At 37.3% G+C, this 22,280-nt stretch overlaps 5 protein-coding genes across 10 annotated transcripts in view; all 5 read left to right on the top strand.

Annotated features, from left to right (window-relative positions):
- LOC114471230 (protocadherin gamma-C5-like) overlaps positions 1 to 22,280 on the top strand; it is a 252,429-nt gene that overhangs the window by 137,559 nt on the left and 92,590 nt on the right. The gene's annotated exons all lie outside the window — the stretch shown is intronic.
- Positions 2,603 to 5,226, top strand: LOC114471236 (protocadherin beta-16-like). The gene has a single exon (XM_028459914.1). The coding sequence runs from the start codon at positions 2,833 to 2,835 to the stop codon at positions 5,224 to 5,226; it is 2,394 nt and encodes a 797-aa protein (XP_028315715.1). The 5' UTR covers positions 2,603 to 2,832.
- Positions 7,649 to 10,388, top strand: LOC114471240 (protocadherin beta-16-like). The gene has a single exon (XM_028459918.1). It carries the CDS (start codon positions 7,995 to 7,997, stop codon positions 10,386 to 10,388), a length of 2,394 nt encoding a protein of 797 aa, XP_028315719.1. The 5' UTR covers positions 7,649 to 7,994.
- LOC114471242 (protocadherin beta-16-like) lies at positions 13,559 to 16,185 on the top strand. Its single transcript, XM_028459921.1, has one exon. It carries the CDS (start codon positions 13,792 to 13,794, stop codon positions 16,183 to 16,185), a length of 2,394 nt encoding a protein of 797 aa, XP_028315722.1. The 5' UTR covers positions 13,559 to 13,791.
- LOC114471238 (protocadherin beta-16-like) lies at positions 18,107 to 20,727 on the top strand. The gene has a single exon (XM_028459916.1). It carries the CDS (start codon positions 18,334 to 18,336, stop codon positions 20,725 to 20,727), a length of 2,394 nt encoding a protein of 797 aa, XP_028315717.1. The 5' UTR covers positions 18,107 to 18,333.

The raw sequence follows: 22,280 nt of genomic DNA, 5'->3' as shown, positions 1-22,280 counted from the left end.
TTTTTGAACAGAGTTTTAACTTAACTAAAAGCAAACTACAGTAATAATCATCACATTTTTATTTACTATGATTGAGCAATACTGTGTACAGATTACAATTCAACTGTTGGTAAGATATTTGAAGATGTTTCTCACTTCAGTTGTGTTTCTAAGTTGGACTTTGTTGTGGAAGTGTGATGGTATTGTCGAAATGCTTGTGGTAAAAATTGTCCTTCAAATATTCCATATGCCGTCTCTGAGGCTGGATTTTAAACCAGTTTTTTTCTTCTGAGGTTTTTGTTTTATTGTTATTTTAACTTACTCCCTGATTGTTCACTATTTTCCTGCTGGTGAAAATAATTCAGAAGTTTTCTAGTTGAAATACAGCTTCAATTCTGATAAGGCTGGTATACGCTCTGTTTTTTATATTGATGTTTTTACTGCTGACATAACTATTAGACAAGGGATGATTCTCAAAAAAGGTGCTGGGACTATAGCGGTTTGGTGCAAATTGTGGTAAAAGCAGGTAACATGATAGTTTTAGAATATTTTGATGTGCTGATTCCTATTATCCTTGTTCCCAAGCTGAATTTAAAGTCTTTCCTGCTAAAATTCACAGTTTAAAACTACTTATGGACATGGTTAGCTTATGATTATTTTATGCTTGTGCCAACAACTTTTGAGAACCTTATCTTGCAAATGTCAGAAAACTCAGCTATGATGTAAAGCACTATGCAGGTGTAAAAATAGTGATATCAGTGAACAACTTGTCTGCATAAAAACAAATGAGTTATTTCATTCACAAGTTTTGCTAATATCATTGACGTTTATCTTTACACAATTTGTTGCATTGCAGGATTATCTGCTCCACAGAGTTTTTTCTCTAATGTAATGTAATGTAATGGACATTAATGACATCTCAAATTTATTTGACTAAAATTTGACCAAATAAACCATTATTATCACAGTCCAAATATTATCTTTTTTTTTTTTTTTTAAGTTTCTAAAGGTTGGCCAAATTCTGCTGTTTTGGCAGCAATTTTGATTTTCAATTGAAGAGATAAATGGGCTCAAGTTAGGGCTGGGCAATATGGCCCAAAACTCATATCTCAATATTGTTTCTCAAAATGGCGATATACAATATCAATCTCAATATTTTTAACTCAATAAAGTTTTACCTGAAAGACAATTCTGGGTTTAATGTGCCGATGCAAAATGCCACCCAGCCACATTTATTAACAAAGATCTGCACAATATGAGCTACTTGTGTCTTCTTCTCATCAGGGACAGCACGTGTGAGTGAGTTCTGTAGTGTGGCTTGTTTAGCAGAAGGTCTGAGTTAGAACACCTTCAGAAATCCATCAAACTGTGCTTTTCATGTTGATCTGAGAAGTAACAAAAGCAGCAGCTCATGAATAGAGTTTTTTTTTAATACAAAATAAGCTATAAAACATATATTTTGGAAATAAAGATAAAGATGAACTTTATTGGGCCCATAAATGGAAAAATTGCAAAGTTTAAGCAGCAGATAAGTAGGAAGATATATTGGCCTGTACACATATAGAAAGATGAAAACATGGCAAAAAAGGACATTGCACAACTAAAACAATTAAATACAGTATATATACAAATACACACTACAATTTATGACTGTTATCTGTGAATTGGCTACAAAATTTTGAAATATGGAAAAAATGTCAAGGACACTTTGATTACATTCTAAAAAATATAATAAATACTTGTATGATGTTATTTATAATGTGTGATTGTGTAAATAAAAAAGGATAAAGAAGAAAGATATATCTCGATAGGCGATATCGTCATTTTTGATGTTGCTTGAATAGAAAACTCGATATATCTTGAATCTCGATATATTGCCCAGCTCTAGCTGAAGTCACATCTTGGGTACATTGATATTCTGAATCAACATGCACTAATTGACCAAATAAGCTTGGTTCCCTTACCCCGAAATTTTTTTAACATATTTTTTTTTTTTAGAAAAAGGCCTAGTCTATATTGCTTGTATTGCATAGTTGGAAAAAACAATATATGTATTTCACCATGGATTATTTAGAATCATAGAAACACTTGTCACTAGATTCTTATTGTTCCTTTTACAATAATTTTAATATATTCAGGACCAAGGACAGCAACAAAACAGACGAAGGTTGGGAAATATGGATTTGATTTTTTATTTGCCAAAAAAAAATGTATCATTGATCTACACTATTTACTACTCTTATGCCTCTTTTTATTCCTATTATGATAGATTAAATACATACTTATATATTATTTTTTGGTTATTTTATGTGTTGTATAGCTTTTAAAATAGTTTTAGCCTTATACATTTTCCATTCATCATTCTTTTTATTTTTACAAATCTTTTCACGGTATTTATATTTTTTTGAAAATAAACAAAGTAGCAATTATCTATTAAATCGTTATTTACTTATTTATTTTTTAATGATTTTGACTGGATATTTTCAATAATTTGCTATATTTATGTACGTAGGACTCATTTAAAACATAATACAGGTTGACACTCAGTGGTTTTGCTGCAGTTTCATCATTTGGACTCGTAGGGACGCTGTTGACCTGAGTGTTGTGAAGTATGAGCTCATTAATAGCAGAACCTTCCATGTAACGTCGACAGTGTGCAGAAAGAAAAGGACGGACACGGATCGGTCATTTCTGCTCTTTGTTGAACTAAAAACTGGATATTTATTATTTTTCTTCAAACTGGTGGATTGATGGATTGGTTCATGTGATTTTGGACGTTTGGATCCACGTTATCTTTGCTTTGGGATTATAATCTGACGGCTGAGCCTCGGTGTGAGTAAATCTGGAAGAACAATGAATCTGCAAGTGCTGTTGTTCATCTGTCTGCTCTCCGTGTACTCAGTGTGCGGGCAGGTCAGCTATTCAATCCCAGAGGAAATGTCCAAAGGCTCTTTAGTGGGAAACATAGCGCAGGATTTAGGACTAGAAATCAAACGTCTGATTTCAGGAAAAGCTAAAATCTACACGAGAAGCAGCGACGAGTACATGGAGCTGAACAGAGAGAGAGGCGTCCTGCTCGTCAAACAGAGGATAGACAGAGAGGCGCTGTGCACGGAGACTGCGCTTTGTGCGCTGCATTTTCAGATCATTTTAGAAAACCCGATTGAATTTTACACAGTCACTGTTCAGATCACAGATATTAATGATAACGCACCGACATTTGAGAAAAACGAGATGAATTTTAAAATCAGTGAATCAGCAAATGTGGGAGCAAAATTTGAGCTGGAAAGAGCTGTTGACCGTGACGCAGGGAAAAATCGAGTTGAAATTTATACATTGAAACCAACGGATCATTTTGCTCTAAAAGTACAAAATAACGCAGACGGTCATAAAAATGTAGAGATGGTGCTGCAGAAGCCTTTAGACAGAGAGAAACAGGAGCAGATCTCTCTGGTGTTAACAGCCGTAGACGGAGGAGAGCCGCAGATGTCAGGAACAATGATGATCGCCATTACAGTCTTAGACGCAAATGATAACGCTCCTGTTTTTACACAGCAAACATACAAAGCTACAGTTACTGAGAATTCACCTAAAGGTACGATTGTAGCGACTGTGACAGCTTCAGATGCTGATCACGGATCTAACAGTAAAATCACTTATTTTATCACTAATGCATTGGAAAGTGTCAGGAATGTTTTTGAGATAAACAAAGAAAATGGTCAGATATCTGTAATTGGAAACATTGATTTTGAAAAATCAAAACAGTTTCAATTAAATGTACGTGCAATTGATGAAGGAGGACTCACTGATTCATGTAAATTAATAATTGAAGTACAAGATGTAAATGACAACACACCTGAAATTAATATAATGTCAAAGTCCACTGTGATTTCAGAAGATGCTAAAATAAACACAGTTGTTACAGTAATAAACATTGAGGATCAAGACTTTGGTGAAAATGGAAATATGAGATGTTTTATTAGTGAAAATTTACCTTTTATACTGAAAACAACATCTAATAATTTCTACAGCCTGGTAACAGACAGTGAGTTGGACAGAGAGCTGTCCTCTGAGTATAACATCACAGTGACCTGCTCTGATGAGGGAGTGCCCTCCCTCTCCAGCAGCGTCACTCTCACCTTACAGATCTCTGATGTTAATGACAATGCGCCTGTTTTTGAGAGGAGCTCATATGAGGCCTACATTGTAGAAAACAACACACCAGGCCTCTCTATATTCACAGTGAAAGCCACAGACGCTGACTGGAACCAGAATGCCCGTGTTTCTTACATACTGGAGGACTCCTCTGTTAACGGAGTGCCAGTCTCCTCATATGTGTCCGTCAGTGCTGACAGTGGAGTCATCCACGCAGTGCGCTCTTTGGACTACGAACACATCAAAGATTTCCACTTCAGGGTCAAAGCTCAGGATGGAGGTTCTCCTCCTCTCAGCAGCAACGTGACAGTGAAAATCCTGATCCAGGACCAGAACGACAACCCCCCTCAGGTGCTGTACCCAGTCCAGACTGGTGGTTCTGTGGTGGCTGAGATGGTTCCCCGTTCAGCAGATGTGGGCTATCTGGTGACTAAAGTGGTGGCTGTTGATGTGGACTCTGGACAGAATGCCTGGCTCTCGTATAAACTGCAGAAAGCCACAGACAGGGCGCTGTTTGAAGTGGGCTTACAGAATGGAGAGATCAGAACTATCCGCCAAGTGAGTGATAAAGATGCAGTGAAACAAAGACTGACTGTTATAGTGGAGGACAACGGGCAGCCCTCTCGTTCAGCTACAGTCATTGTGAACGTGGCGGTGGCCGACAGCTTCCCTGAAGTGCTGTCAGAGTTCACTGACTTCACACACGACAAGGAGTACAAGGACAACCTGACTTTTTACTTAGTGCTGGCTCTGGCTGTAGTCTCCTTCCTGTTCATCACCTGTTTAGTGGTGATCATCTCAGTGAAGATCTACAGATGGAGACAGTCTCGCATCCTGTATCAGTCCAAGCTGCCTGTGATCCCATATTATCCACCACGTTACTCAGACACTTTGGGGACAGGGACTCTCCCACATGTGTACAATTACGAGGTGTGCAGGACCACAGACTCCAGAAAGAGTGACTGTAAGTTCGGCAGAGCTGGTAGTCAGAACGTGCTGATAATGGAGCCCAGTTCAACAGGGACCATGCAGCGGATACAGAGTGACAGGAACATCCTGGATGAACCAGACTCTCCTCTGGAGGTTAGTTAAACAGTATTTTTTGAACTTTCAGTTGTTTTTTTTTTTGTTTCTATTGATTTGACAGAAAGTCAGTTCTACTTATTTTCGGTATATGAGTCTTTTTAGAATTGCGCACAAGATAGTTGTCTTAAATTTTTAATACGTATGTTTTTAATATTATTTTCAAGAGGTGATTATAAAACTGAAATATGATGATTTTAACAAAAAATTGTAATGTTCCACTTCACTGGGTAAATGTATAGTTTTCTGTTATATAAGCTGAGTAAGCGTCTTCAATGGTAAATAAAGCTAAAGAATGAAAATAGAAATAGAAACTTAATTTACATCTTTAAATTTAAAATCCTCCTTAATTGCAACGTCTAATAAATATAGTGAAGTTGTGCCATTGGTGATTGTTTTTGAACAGTTATAACTTAAATAAAAGCAAACTACAGTAATAATGATCACATTTTTATTTACTATGATTGAGCAATACTGTGTACAGATTACAATTCAACTGTTGGTAAGATTTTTGAAGATGTTTCTCACTTCAGTTGTGTTTCTAAGTTGGACTTTGTTGTGGAAGTGTGATGGTATTGTTGAACTGCTTGTGGTAAAAATTGTTCTTCAAATATTTCATTTGCCGTCTCTGAGGCTGGATTTTAAACCAGTTTTTTCTTCTGAGGTTTTTGTTTTATTGTTTTTTAACTTACTCCCTGATTGTTCACTATTTTCCTGCTGGTGAAAATAATTCAGAAGTTTTCTAGTTGAAATACAGCTTCAATTCTGATAAGGCTGGTATACGCTCTGTTTTTTTATATTGATGTTTTTGCTGATGACATAACTATTAGACTAGGCCTGATTCTCAAAAAAGGTGCTGGAACTATAGCGGTTTGCTGCAAATTGTGGTAAAAGCAGGTAACATGATAGTTTTAGAATATTTTGATGTGCTGATTCCTATATTCCTTGTTCCCAAGCTGAATTTCAAGTCCTTTAAGCTCAAATTCACAGTTTAAAACTGCTTATAGACATGGTTAGCTTAGAGATAATTTTATGCTCGTGCCAACAACTGTTTAGAACTTTATCTTGCAAATGTCATAAAAATGGAGCGATATCACTAAACAACTTGTCTGCATGAACAAAAATGAATGATTTGATTCACAAATATTGCTAATATCTACGTTTATCTTTACACAATATGTTGCATTGGTGGGTTTACGTGCTCCACAGAGTTTTTTTCTAATGTAATGTAACGGACATTAATGACATCCCAAATTGATTTGACTAAAATTTGATCACATAAACCAACATTATCACATTTCAAATATTAACATTTTTTTTTTTTTTTTTTGTAAAATGCTGAAGGTTGAGCGACTCCTAAATTCAGTATTTCACAAAATAAGCAATAAAATAAATGTCTTAGGAATAAAGATAAAAATAAACATCATGAGTCCCACTAATGGGAAATTTGCAGAATTTAAGCAGCAGATGAATAAGAAGATACCTGGGCCTGTACACAGCACAGATAGAAAGAGGGAAGACATGTGGCAAGAAAGGATATTGCACAATAAAAACAATAAAATAAAGATTATATACATACACACACTGAAATTTCTGACTGTTGTCTGTGAATTGGTTACAAATAATATGGAATATGGAAAAATTGTAAAGAAGGACACTGTTTGACTGTACTCGAAAAATAATATTAAATACTTGTATGATGTTAATTGTACTGTGTGATTGTGTAAATAAAAAAAAGTAAAAAACTAAAAATTATCACGATCGACAATATAGTCATTTATAGATTTAGATAGAAAGTCTGATGTATCTTGAATCTCGATATATTTTCCAGCTCTAGCTGAAGTCACAACCTTCGTACGTTCATATTCTGAATCAGCATGCACTGTTTGACCAAACAAGCTTGGTTCCCTTACCCCAAAATACTTTTAATATTCCTATTTTTGAGAATAAGGCCTACATTGCAGGTATTGAAGAGTTTAAAAAACAAAATATGTATTTCACCATGAATTATTTAGAATCAGAGCAACACTTGTTACTAGTTTCTTATTGTTCGTTTAAAACTAATTTTATTATATCCAGAACCAAGGACAGCAACAAAACAGACGAGGGATGGGAAACATGGATTTGATTTTCTATTTGCTAAATAAACGTGTATCATTGAACTACATTATTTACTCCTCTTATGCCTCTTTTTATTCCTGTTATGACGGATTAAATATACACATATTTATTATTATTTTTTGGTTATTTTGTGTTGTATACCTTTTAAAGTTGTTGTAGCCTTGTTCATTTTCCATGTATCATTTTTTTTTATTTTTACAAATCTTTTCACAGTATTTTTTTTAAAACAAAGTAGCAAATAAAAATGAAGTCACTGTTTAAAAAAAATAAAAATTGACTTAGTATTTCAAATAATTTGCTATATTTATGTACGTAGGACTCTTTTAAATATAATACAGGTTGACACTCAGTGGTTTTGCTGCAGTTTCATCATTTGGACTCGTAGGGACGCTGTTGACCTGAGTGTTGTGAAGTATGAGCTCATTAATAGCAGAACCTTCCATGTAACGTCGACAGTGTGCAGAAAGAAAAGGACGGACACGGATCGGTCATTTCTGCTCTTTGTTGAACTAAAAACTGGATATTTATTATTTTTCTTCAAACTGGTGGATTAATGGATTAGTTCATGTGATTTTGGACGTTTGGATCCACGTTATCTTTGCTTTGGGATTATAATCTGACGGCTGAGCCTCGGTGTGAGTAAATCTGGAAGAACAATGAATCTGCAAGTGCTGTTGTTCATCTGTCTGCTCTCCGTGTACTCAGTGTGCGGGCAGGTCAGCTATTCAATCCCAGAGGAAATGTCCAAAGGCTCTTTAGTGGGAAACATAGCGCAGGATTTAGGACTAGAAATCAAACGTCTGATTTCAGGAAAAGCTAAAATCTACACGAGAAGCAGCGACGAGTACATGGAGCTGAACAGAGAGAGAGGCGTCCTGCTCGTCAAACAGAGGATAGACAGAGAGGCGCTGTGCACGGAGACTGCGCTTTGTGCGCTGCATTTTCAGATCATTTTGGAAAACCCGATTGAATTTTACACAGTCACTGTTCAGATCACAGATATTAACGATAACGCACCGACATTTGAGAAAAACGAAATTAATTTTAAAATCAGTGAATCAGCAAATGTGGGAGCAAAATTTGAGCTGGAAAGAGCTGATGATCAGGATATAGGAAAAAATGGAGTTCAACACTATGAATTAAAACCGACTGATAACTTTGCTTTAAAATTACATAATCGTGCAGATGGAAACACAAATGTAGAGATGGTGCTGCAGAAGCCTTTAGACAGAGAGAAACAGGAGCAGATCTCTCTGGTGTTAACAGCCGTAGACGGAGGAGAGCCGCAGATGTCAGGAACAATGATGATCGCCATTACAGTCTTAGACGCAAATGATAACGCTCCTGTTTTTACACAGCAAACATACAAAGCTACAGTTACTGAGAATTCACCTAAAGGTACGATTGTAGCGACTGTGACAGCTTCAGATGCTGATCACGGATCTAACAGTAAAATAACTTATTATATCATTAATAATGTAAAAAATGCAAAAAATATGTTTGCGATAAACAAAGAAAATGGTCAGATATCTGTAATTGGAAACATTGACTTTGAAAAATCAATACAATTTCAATTAAATTTACGTGCAATTGATGAAGGAGGACTCACAGACTCATGTAATTTATTAATCGAAGTACAAGATGTAAATGACAACAAACCTGAAATTAATATAATGTCAAAGTCCACTGTGATTTCAGAAGATGCTAAAATAAACACAGTTGTTACAGTAATAAATGTAGAGGATCAAGACTCAAGGGAAAATGGAAATGTGAGATGTTTTATTAGTGAAAATATTCCTTTTGTGCTGAAAACAACATCCAATAATTTCTACAGCCTGATTACAGACAGTCAGTTGGACAGAGAGCTGTCCTCTGAGTATAACATCACAGTGACCTGCTCTGATGAGGGAGTGCCCTCCCTCTCCAGCAGCGTCACTCTCACCTTACAGATCTCTGATGTTAATGACAACGCTCCTGTCTTTGAGAGGAGCTCATATGAGGCCTACATTGTAGAAAACAACACACCAGGCCTCTCTATATTCACAGTGAAAGCCACAGACGCTGACTGGAACCAGAATGCCCGTGTTTCTTACATACTGGAGGACTCCTCTGTTAACGGAGTGCCAGTCTCCTCATATGTGTCCGTCAGTGCTGACAGTGGAGTCATCCACGCAGTGCGCTCTTTAGACTACGAGCACATCAAAGATTTCCACTTCAGGGTCAAAGCTCAGGATGGAGGTTCTCCTCCTCTCAGCAGCAACGTGACAGTGAAAATCCTGATCCAGGACCAGAACGACAACCCCCCTCAGGTGCTGTACCCAGTCCAGACTGGTGGCTCTGTGGTGGCTGAGATGGTTCCCCGTTCAGCAGATGTGGGCTATCTGGTGACTAAAGTGGTGGCTGTTGATGTGGACTCTGGACAGAATGCCTGGCTCTCGTATAAACTGCAGAAAGCCACAGACAGGGCGCTGTTTGAAGTGGGCTTACAGAATGGAGAGATCAGAACTATCCGCCAAGTGAGTGATAAAGATGCAGTGAAACAAAGACTGACTGTTATAGTGGAGGACAACGGGCAGCCCTCTCGTTCAGCTACAGTCATTGTGAACGTGGCGGTGGCCGACAGCTTCCCTGAAGTGCTGTCAGAGTTCACTGACTTCACACACGACAAGGAGTACAAGGACAACCTGACTTTTTACTTAGTGCTGGCTCTGGCTGTAGTCTCCTTCCTGTTCATCACCTGTTTAGTGGTGATCATCTCAGTGAAGATCTACAGATGGAGACAGTCTCGCATCCTGTATCAGTCCAAGCTGCCTGTGATCCCATATTATCCACCACGTTACTCAGACACTTTGGGGACAGGGACTCTCCCACACGTGTACAATTACGAGGTGTGCAGGACCACAGACTCCAGAAAGAGTGACTGTAAGTTCGGCAGAGCTGGTAGTCAGAACGTGCTGATAATGGAGCCCAGTTCAACAGGGACCATGCAGCGGATACAGAGTGACAGGAACATCCTGGATGAACCAGATTCTCCTCTGGAGGTTAGTTAAACAGTATTTTTGGACTTTCACTTGTTTTTTTGTTTCTAGGTTTTTGACAAAAAAGTCAGTTCTGCTTCTTTACGATATATGAGTCCAAAACTACACCTCTCCTACATATTTAAATGGTAAATTTAACTTTGCAATTTTTTTTGGTAAGATTGATAATGGCAAAAGTTTTGGGGCATCAGTGCTTATTATTTTCATGTAATAAGGTTTCTTATCTTATTATAACAATAATATACAGTAAAAACTTCTCAAACCATGAGAATAATACTATCAAATGAAAGTATGATTTCGCAGCAGTAGTGGAAATAAACATCCTCATTTGTTTAAACTTTTGGAAGTAAAATTTTATAGTGTTATCAACATTTTTATTACATACCGGTTGTGATTCCCTGGGGCATACTGACAGAACCGTGGCTGTCATTTTGCGTCTACGGCCCCTCTTACCACCACAAACATTCATGCACAATTCAACAAGGCAATGTGGGTAAAGTGCCTTGCCCAAGGACACAATACCAATGACTTGGCTAAAACAAGATTCAAACCCCCAACCCTTCGGTTGTTGGCCGACCCACTCTATCACTGAGCCACGGTCTTGAAGGTTATATTCAGTATGATTCCCAATAACTTGAACTGAAACATCAATTCAATTGCCTCTCCATCTACAGAAATTTTAACATTGTTTTGTGATATTGGTCTTTTTGTGATTGCAATGCTTGTGTCTTTTTAGTATTTTGATAGTCGTTTTTAAGTCTTTATAATGATTGCTTTTTATATTATTTTCAAGAGATGATTATAAAACTTAAATATGATGATTTTAACAAAAATTGCTAATGTGCCATTTTATTGGGTTCATGTATAGTATTCTGTTATATAAGCTGAGGAAGCCTATAAATGGTAAATAAAGTTAAAGGATGAAAACGGAAATAGAAATGTAATTAATATCTTTAAAATTAAAAGCCTCTTTAACGTCTAATAAATGTAGTGAAGTCATGCCATTGTTGATTGTTTTTGAACTGTCATAACTTAAATAAAAACACACTACGGTAATAATTATCACATTTTTATTTACAATGATTGAGCAATAGTGCAGATTAAAATTCAACAATTGATAAGATTTTTGAAGGTGTTTCTCACTTCATTTTTGTTTCTAAGTTGGACTTTGTTGTGGAAGTGTGGTGGTATTGTTGAACTGCTTGTAGTAAAAACTGTGGTTCAAATATTCCATATACCGTTTCTGAGGCTGGATTTTGAATCAGTTTTTTTTTTTTTTTTTTTTTTTTTCTGAGGTTTTTGTTTTATTGTTTTTTAACTTACTCCCTGATTGTTCACTATTTTCCTGCTTGTGAAAATAATTCAGAAGTTTTCTAGTTGAAATACAGCTTCAATTCTGATAAGGCTGGCAGCTCTGACTTTATTATCAATGTTTTTACTGCTGACATTAGACAAGGCCTGATTCTCAAAAAAGGTGCTGGAACTATAGCGGTTTGCTGCAAATTGTGGTAAAAGCAGGTAACATGATAGTTTTAGAATATTTTGATGTGCTGATTCCTATATTCCTTGTTCCCAAGCTGAATTTCAAGTCCTTCAAGCTCAAATTCACAGTTTAAAACTGCTTATAGACATGGTTAGCTTAGAGATCATTTTATGCTCGTGCCAACAACTGTTTAGAACTTTATCTTGCAAATGTCAGAAAACTCAGCTACGAAAAACGGAGCGATATCACTAAACAACTTGTCTGCATGAACAAAAATGAATAATTTGATTCACAAATATTGCTAATATCTACGTTTATCTTTCCACAATATGTTGCATTGGTGGGTTTACGTGCTCCACAGAGTTGTTTTCTAATGTAATGTAACGGACATTATTGACATCCCAAATTGATTTGACTAAAATTTGATCACATAAACCAACATTATCACATTTCAAATATTAACAGTTTTTTTTTGTAAAAATGCTGAAGGTTGAGCGACTCCTAAATTCAGTATTTCACAAAATAAGCAATAAAATAAATGTCTTAGGAATAAAGATAAAAATAAACTTTATGAGTCCCACAAATGGGAAATTTGCAGAATTTAAGCAGCAGATGAATAAGAAGATACCTGGGCCTGTACACAGCACAGATAGAAAGAGGGAAGACATGTGGAAAGAAAGGATATTGCACAATAAAAACAATAAAATAAAGATTATATACAAATACACACTGAAATTTCTGACTGTTGTCTGTGAATTGGTTACAAATAATATGGAATATGGAAAAATTGTAAAGAAGGACACTGTTTGACTGTACTCGAAAAATATTATTAAATACTTGTATGATGTTAATTGTACTGTGTGATTGTGTAAATAAAAACAAGTAAAAAACTAAAAATTATCGCGATCGGCAATATAGTCATTTATAGATTTAGATAGAAAGTCTGATATATCTTGAATCTCGATATATTGCCCAGCTCTAGCTGAAGTCACAGCCTTCGTATGTTCATATTCTGAATCAGCATGCACTATTTGACCAAATAAGCTTGGTTCCCTCACCCAAAAATACTTTTAATATTCATATTTTTGAGAATAAGGCCTACATTGCAGGTATTGAAGAGTTTGAAAAAACAAAATATGTATTTCACCATTGATTTTTTAGAATCAGAGCAACACTTGTTACTAGTTTCTTATTGTTCGTTTAAAACTAATTTTAATATATCCAGAACCAAGGACAGCAACAAAACAGACGAGGGTTGGGATATATGGATTTGGTTTTCTATTTGCTAAATAAACATGTGTGTCATTGAACTACATTATTTACTCCTCTTATGCCTCTTTTTATTCCTGTTATGACGTATTAAATATACACATATTTATTATTATTTTTTGGTTATTCTGTGTTGTATACCTTTTAAAGTTGTTGTAGCCTTGTTCATTTTCCATGTATCATTTTTTTTTTTTTTGTTACAAATCTTTTCACTTTTCATTCTTTTTTTTAAAAACAAAGTAGCAAATAAAAATGAAGTCACTGTTTAAAAAAAAATAAAAATTGACTGAGTATTTCAAATAATTTGCTATATTTATGTACGTAGGACTCTTAAACATAATACAAGTTTACACTCAGTGGTTTTGCTGCAGTTTCATCATTTGGACTCGTAGGGACGCTGTTGACCTGAGTGTTGTGAAGTATGAGCTCATTAATAGCAGAACCTTCCATGTAACGTCGACAGTGTGCAGAAAGAAAAGGACGGACACGGATCGGTCATTTCTGCTCTTTGTTGAACTAAAAACTGGATATTTATTATTTTTCTTCAAACTGGTGGATTGATGGATTGGTTCATGTGATTTTGGACGTTTGGATCCACGTTATCTTTGCTTTGGGATTATAATCTGACGGCTGAGCCTCGGTGTGAGTAAATCTGGAAGAACAATGAATCTGCAAGTGCTGTTGTTCATCTGTCTGCTCTCCGTGTACTCAGTGTGCGGGCAGGTCAGCTATTCAATCCCAGAGGAAATGTCCAAAGGCTCTTTAGTGGGAAACATAGCGCAGGATTTAGGACTAGAAATCAAACGTCTGATTTCAGGAAAAGCTAAAATCTACACGAGAAGCAGCGACGAGTACATGGAGCTGAACAGAGAGAGAGGCGTCCTGCTCGTCAAACAGAGGATAGACAGAGAGGCGCTGTGCACGGAGACTGCGCTTTGTGCGCTGCATTTTCAGATCATTTTAGAAAACCCGATTGAATTTTACACAGTCACTGTTCAGATCACAGATATTAATGATAACGTACCAACATTTAAAAATAATGAGATACATTTTAAAATCAGTGAATCAGCGACCATTGGGGCAAAATTTAACCTGGAGAGAGCTTTAGACAATGATTCAGGAAAAAATAGGGTTGAAAATTACGTTTTAAAACCGACGGATCATTTTGCACTTAAAATGCACAATAATGCAGACGGTCATAAAAATGTAGAGATGGTGCTGCAGAAGCCTTTAGACAGAGAGAAACAGGAGCAGATCTCTCTGGTGTTAACAGCCGTAGACGGAGGAGAGCCGCAGATGTCAGGAACAATGATGATCGCCATTACAGTCTTAGACGTCAATGATAACGCTCCTGTTTTTACACAGCAAACATACAAAGCTACAGTTACTGAGAATTCACCTAAAGGTACGATTGTAGCGACTGTGACAGCTTCAGATGCTGATCACGGATCTAACAGTAAAATCACTTATTCTATCACTAATGCGTTGGAAAGTGTCAGGAATGTTTTTGAGATAAATAAAGAAAATGGTCAGATATCTGTAATTGGAAACATTGATTTTGAAAAATCAAAACAGTTTCAATTAAATTTACATACAATTGATGAAGGAGGACTCACTGATACTTGTGAATTAATAATTGAAGTACAAGATGTAAATGACAACACACCTGAAATTAATATAATGTCAAAGTCCACTGTGATTTCAGAAGATGCTAAAATAAACACAGTTGTTACAGTAATAAATGTTGAGGATCAAGACTCAGAAGAAAATGGAAATATGAAATGTTTTATTAGTGAAAATATACCTTTTATACTGAAAACAACATCCAATAATTTCTACAGTCTGGTAACAGACAGTGAGTTGGACAGAGAGCTGTCCTCTGAGTATAACATCACAGTGACCTGCTCTGATGAGGGAGTGCCCTCCCTCTCCAGCAGCGTCACTCTCACCTTACAGATCTCTGATGTTAATGACAACGCGCCTGTCTTTGAGAGGAGCTCATATGAGGCCTACATTGTAGAAAACAACACACCAGGCCTCTCTATATTCACAGTGAAAGCCACAGACGCTGACTGGAACCAGAATGCCCGTGTTTCTTACATACTGGAGGACTCCTCTGTTAACGGAGTGCCAGTCTCCTCATATGTGTCCGTCAGTGCTGACAGTGGAGTCATCCACGCAGTGCGCTCTTTGGACTACGAACACATCAAAGATTTCCACTTTAGGGTCAAAGCTCAGGATGGAGGTTCTCCTCCTCTCAGCAGCAACGTGACAGTGAAAATCCTGATCCAGGACCAGAACGACAACCCCCCTCAGGTGCTGTACCCAGTCCAGACTGGTGGCTCTGTGGTGGCTGAGATGGTTCCCCGTTCAGCAGATGTGGGCTATCTGGTGACTAAAGTGGTGGCTGTTGATGTGGACTCTGGACAGAATGCCTGGCTCTCGTATAAACTGCAGAAAGCCACAGACAGGGCGCTGTTTGAAGTGGGCTTACAGAATGGAGAGATCAGAACTATCCGCCAAGTGAGTGATAAAGATGCAGTGAAACAAAGACTGACTGTTATAGTGGAGGACAACGGGCAGCCTTCTCGTTCAGCTACAGTCATTGTGAACGTGGCGGTGGCCGACAGCTTCCCTGAAGTGCTGTCAGAATTCACTGACTTCACACACGACAAGGAGTACAAGGACAACCTGACTTTTTACTTAGTGCTGGCTCTGGCTGTAGTCTCCTTCCTGTTCATCACCTGTTTAGTGGTGATCATCTCAGTGAAGATCTACAGATGGAGACAGTCTCGCATCCTGTATCAGTCCAAGCTGCCTGTGATCCCATATTATCCACCACGTTACTCAGACACTTTGGGGACAGGGACTCTCCCACACGTGTACAATTACGAGGTGTGCAGGACCACAGACTCCAGAAAGAGTGACTGTAAATTCGGCAGAGCTGGTAGTCAGAACGTGCTGATAATGGAGCCCAGTTCAACAGGGACCATGCAGCGGATACAGAGTGACAGGAACATCCTGGATGAACCAGATTCTCCTCTGGAGGTTAGTTAAACAGTATTTTTGGACATATTTTAATGGTAATGATAACTTTGCAAGTACCTTTGAGGATATGAGTCAATATGACAAACGTTTTTGGGGCATCAGTGCTGATAAATGTCATGTAAAGAGGTTTCTTGCCTTATTGTCACAATAATATACAGCTAAACTATTGAAAAACTTCTCAAACCATAAGAATAATACTATCGTTGATTTTTTTTTTTCATTTATTCAAAGTTGTTCTTTAACATGTTTACAATCAAGTAATCTGTGTAAAATATCTGTACCTATTAATTTATTGCTGCTGTTAATATTTTATTTTTACTTTATTTGTTTATTTGGAGAAGACAGTGCACATTAATGAACACCACAATACTTTTTGTGAATGTGCCAGATTTAGCCATGAGCTACTTTTCATCCATTGTACTCATATATTTAAGACAATGACAATAACATATACAGACATGAACATAATATACACACAGACATGGACATAATATAGACATGATTTACAACAAACTGAAGCAATTTCTTATTGATATAAAGTATCTGAAGGTATGATTTAGCAGCAGGAGTGAAAATAAAGAGCCTGATTTGTTTAAATTTTTGGAAGTTAAATTTTGTAGTGTTAACTTTTCTATATATTTCTTGAAAGTTAGATTATAATCCAGTGTGATTCCCAAGTACTTGAACTGAGACACCAATTGAATACCTCTCCATATTAATCTTTAATATTGTTTGTTTTGTGATATTGTTCTTTTTGGGCCTTATTCTCCAGTCTGGACTAAAGCGCTTATTTACACACCTGCAGTTACGCGCCTTTCTCCTGCCCTTATTCTCCGGTCCAGTCTCCTGACACGCCCATCACGCAATAATCAACCAAAAGTGCGAAGTCTGTTAATGAAGGAGGTCTGAAGCTAAGAAGGCGGACTAGGCCATGATGTCATTATTTTTGGGCAGTCTACTAATCACGTAACATGGAGTTTTCATAACGCTTGTAAATGTCATTGAAATTCGCGAAAGTTGTAAAGCCCACATTTAATTTGAAAAGCTTTCGTTGACAAACAATGTCACCGATTGATTTGATCAGATTATTGATCAGATTATTGGAGGGATGAAGATTGGACACACTTTTCTATCTGAGCCACAGTTAAAATCTTTCTTTTTCCTCTTCTTATTAACAACAGATAAACAATTGGGTTTTTTTAGAAAGCCTGATTTTAGTAACTTCTTACATTCGTGCATTCAGAAATAATCAGCGCGCATTTTTTGTCATCATCATCATCTGTCATTTTAACATTCATAATTTTGAGAATGAAGCTTAGTCTACATTGCTGAAATTGCAGTTTGAAAAAACAAAAAATGTCACCATGGATTATTTAGAATCATAGCAAAACTTGTCAATAGTTTCTTATTGTTCGTTTTACAATAATTTTAATATCTTCAGGACCAAGGACAGCAACAAAACAGACGAGGGTTATGACTTGTGGATTTTTTATTTATTTAATTATTTTGACAAATAAACATGTGTATCCTTGATCTACACTATTGTACTCTTCTAATGCTCTATTTATTCCTGTTATGATAAATTAAATGTACACTTGGATTTTTTTTTTTTTGTTATTCTGTGTTTAATAGCTTTTAACGTTGTTGTAGCATTATACATTTTTGATTTATATTTTTTTTCATTTTTAGAAATCTTTTCACAGTATTTTTTTATATGAACAAAGTAGCAATTAAATATTAAGTTGCTGTTTTTATTTATCTAATTTTCATTCTTTTGATTGAATATTTTCAATAATTTGCTATATTTATGTACGTAGGACTCATTTAAATATAATACAGGTTGACACTCAGTGGTTTTGCTGCAGTGTCATCATTTGGACTCGTAGGGACGCTGTTGACCTGAGTGTTGTGAAGTATGAGCTCATTAATAGCAGAACCTTCCATGTAACGTCGACAGTGTGCAGAAAGAAAAGGACGGACACGGATCGGTCATTTCTGCTCTTTGTTGAACTAAAAACTGGATATTTATTATTTTTCTTCAAACTGGTGGATTGATGGATTAGTTCATGTGATTTTGGACGTTTGGATCCACGTTATCTTTGCTTTGGGATTATAATCTGACGGCTGAGCCTCGGTGTGAGTAAATCTGGAAGAACAATGAATCTGCAAGTGCTGTTGTTCATCTGTCTGCTCTCCGTGTACTCAGTGTGCGGGCAGGTCAGCTATTCAATCCCAGAGGAAATGTCCAAAGGCTCTTTAGTGGGAAACATAGCGCAGGATTTAGGACTAGAAATCAAACGTCTGATTTCAGGAAAAGCTAAAATCTACACGAGAAGCAGCGACGAGTACATGGAGCTGAACAGAGAGAGAGGCGTCCTGCTCGTCAAACAGAGGATAGACAGAGAGGCGCTGTGCACGGAGACTGCGCTTTGTGCGCTGCATTTTCAGATCATTTTAGAAAACCCGATGGAGTTTTACACAGTCACTGTTCAGATCACAGATATTAATGATAACGTACCAACATTTGAGAAAAACGAAATTCATTTTAAAATCAGTGAATCAGCAACCATTGGAGCGAAATTTAACCTCAAAAGAGCAGATGATCAGGATATAGGAAAAAATAGAGTTCAACATTATGAATTAAAACCGACTGATAACTTTGCTTTAAAATTACATAGTCGTGCAGATGGAAACACAAATGTAGAGATGGTGCTGCAGAAGCCTTTAGACAGAGAGAAACAGGAGCAGATCTCTCTGGTGTTAACAGCCGTAGACGGAGGAGAGCCGCAGATGTCAGGAACAATGATGATCGCCATTACAGTCTTAGACGCAAATGATAACGCTCCTGTTTTTACACAGCAAACATACAAAGCTACAGTTACTGAGAATTCACCTAAAGGTACGATTGTAGCGACTGTGACAGCTTCAGATGCTGATCACGGATCTAACAGTAAAATCACTTATTCTATCACTAATAATGTACAAAATGCAAAAAATATGTTTGAGATAAACAAAGAAAATGGTCAGATATCTGTAATTGGAAACATTGACTTTGAAAAGTCAAAACAGTTTGAATTAAATTTACATGCAATTGATGAAGGAGGACTCACTGATACTTGTGAATTAATAATTGAAGTACAAGATGTAAATGATAACATACCTGAAATTAATATAATGTCAAAGTCCACTGTGATTTCAGAAGATGCTAAAATAAACACAGTTGTTACAATGATAAATGTAGAGGATCAAGACTCAGGTGAAAATGGAAATGTGAGATGTTTTATTAGTGAAAATATACCTTTTATACTGAAAGGCTCCTCTAATAATTTCTACAGCCTGGTAACAGACAGTGAGTTGGACAGAGAGCTGTCCTCTGAGTATAACATCACAGTGACCTGCTCTGATGAGGGAGTGCCCTCCCTCTCCAGCAGCGTCACTCTCACCTTACAGATCTCTGATGTTAATGACAACGCGCCTGTCTTTGAGAGGAGCTCATATGAGGCCTACATTGTAGAAAACAACACACCAGGCCTCTCTATATTCACAGTGAAAGCCACAGACGCTGACTGGAACCAGAATGCCCGTGTTTCTTACATACTGGAGGACTCCTCTGTTAACGGAGTGCCAGTCTCCTCATATGTGTCCGTCAGTGCTGACAGTGGAGTCATCCACGCAGTGCGCTCTTTGGACTACGAACACATCAAAGATTTCCACTTCAGGGTCAAAGCTCAGGATGGAGGTTCTCCTCCTCTCAGCAGCAACGTGACAGTGAAAATCCTGATCCAGGACCAGAACGACAACCCCCCTCAGGTGCTGTACCCAGTCCAGACTGGTGGCTCTGTGGTGGCTGAGATGGTTCCCCGTTCAGCAGATGTGGGCTATCTGGTGACTAAAGTGGTGGCTGTTGATGTGGACTCTGGACAGAATGCCTGGCTCTCGTATAAACTGCAGAAAGCCACAGACAGGGCGCTGTTTGAAGTGGGCTTACAGAATGGAGAGATCAGAACTATCCGCCAAGTGAGTGATAAAGATGCAGTGAAACAAAGACTGACTGTTATAGTGGAGGACAACGGGCAGCCCTCTCGTTCAGCTACAGTCATTGTGAACGTGGCGGTGGCCGACAGCTTCCCTGAAGTGCTGTCAGAGTTCACTGACTTCACACACGACAAGGAGTACAAGGACAACCTGACTTTTTACTTAGTGCTGGCTCTGGCTGTAGTCTCCTTCCTGTTCATCACCTGTTTAGTGGTGATCATCTCAGTGAAGATCTACAGATGGAGACAGTCTCGCATCCTGTATCAGTCCAAGCTGCCTGTGATCCCATATTATCCACCACGTTACTCAGACACTTTGGGGACAGGGACTCTCCCACACGTGTACAATTACGAGGTGTGCAGGACCACAGACTCCAGAAAGAGTGACTGTAAGTTTGGCAGAGCTGGTAGTCAGAACGTGCTGATAATGGAGCCCAGTTCAACAGGGACCATGCAGCGGATACAGAGTGACAGGAACATCCTGGATGAACCAGACTCTCCTCTGGAGGTTAGTTAAACAGTATTTTTGCACATATTTTAATGGTAATTTTTACTTTGCAAGTACTTTTGAGGGTAAGAATAAATATGGCAAACATTTTTGGGGCATCAGTGCTGATAATTGTCATGTAAAGAGGTTTCTAACCTTATTTTCACAATAATATATGAAAAACTTCTCAAAACTTAAGAATAATGCTATAAATGATCATTTTATTTTATTCAAAGTTGTTCTTTAACATGTTTGCATTCAAGTAATTGGTGTAAATTATCTGTACCAAATAATTTATTGCTGCTGTTAATTTTATTTCTACTTTATTTGTTTAATTTGAGAGGAGAGTGCACAATAATGAAATCCAGTACAATACTTTGTGTAAATGTGCCAGATAGCTATGAGCTACTTTCCATAGTACTCATACTTTTAAGACAATGACAATAACATATACAGACATGAACATAATGAACATATTGCAACAACACATCATCAACTAACCTGTTACACGACGGTCTAATCCAACCCCCCTTCCCTACACACGGACATGGACATAATATATACAAGATTTACAACCTACCAAAGCAATTTCTCATTGAATAAAGGATCTGAAGGTATGATTGAGCAGCAGTAGTGGAAATAAAGAGCATGATTTGTTTAAAGTTTTGGAAGTTAAATTTTGGAGTGTTAACTATTCTATATATTTCTTGAAAGTTAGATTAGAGAATGATTTCCAAGTACTTGAACTGAGACACCAATTTAATACATCCTAATCTTTAATATTGTGTGTTTTGTGATATTGTTCTTTTTGGGCCTTATTCTCCCGTCTGAACTAAAGCGCTTTTTTACGCGCCTGCAGTTACGCGCCTCTCTCCTGTGGAAAGCCATCGAGGTCAAAAAAACGTGAATTTAACACGTCGTCGATACGTATATTCACGTGTTTTTGACCTCGATGGCTTTCCAGAGGTCAAAAACTTTAACGTGTGAAAAAATTAACGTGTGAAATACACGTAAACAACTCGTTAAGTTCATGTGTTTTTCACCTCGATGGCTTTCCATGCTCTCCTGCGCGTATTCTCAGGTCCAGGCTCCTGACACGCCCACCACGCGTATATCAACCAAAAGCGCGTAGTCTGTGAATGAAGGAGGTCTGAAGCTAAGAAGGCGGACTGGGCTGTGACGTCATTATTTTTGAGCTGTCTACAAATGACATAACATGGAGCTTTCATAATACTCGTTAATGCCATTGAAATCCGTGAGTGTTATAAAGCACACATTTATATTGAAAAGTGTTTGTTGACAAAAAATGTCACTGGTTGATTTGATCAGAATATTGATCAGATTATTGGAGGGATGAAGATCGGAAACATTTTTCTATCCGAGCCACAGTTAAAACCTCCCTTTTCCTCCTCATTTTAACGCCAGATAATCAATTGTTTTTTTGGAAAGCCTGATTTTATTAACTTCTTAAATTCCTGCATTCAGAAATAATCAGCATGCATTAGTCGTTATCATCATCTTCTGTCATTTTAACATTGATAACTTTGAGAATAAGGACTAGTCTACATTGCTGGAATTGCAGA

Source organism: Gouania willdenowi, chromosome 10 (genome assembly GCF_900634775.1).
Source record: "Gouania willdenowi chromosome 10, fGouWil2.1, whole genome shotgun sequence".
Taxonomy (NCBI): Eukaryota; Metazoa; Chordata; class Actinopteri; order Blenniiformes; family Gobiesocidae; genus Gouania; species Gouania willdenowi.
This window is presented reverse-complemented; position numbering and strand designations above follow the sequence as displayed.

Excerpts from the sequence above, each read along its gene's own strand:
- LOC114471236 (XM_028459914.1), top strand. The coding sequence starts at position 2,833 with ATGAATCTGCAAGTGCTGTTGTTCATCTGTCTGCTCTCCGTGTACTCA.
- LOC114471242 (XM_028459921.1), top strand. The coding sequence starts at position 13,792 with ATGAATCTGCAAGTGCTGTTGTTCATCTGTCTGCTCTCCGTGTACTCA.
- LOC114471240 (XM_028459918.1), top strand. The coding sequence starts at position 7,995 with ATGAATCTGCAAGTGCTGTTGTTCATCTGTCTGCTCTCCGTGTACTCA.
- LOC114471238 (XM_028459916.1), top strand. The coding sequence starts at position 18,334 with ATGAATCTGCAAGTGCTGTTGTTCATCTGTCTGCTCTCCGTGTACTCA.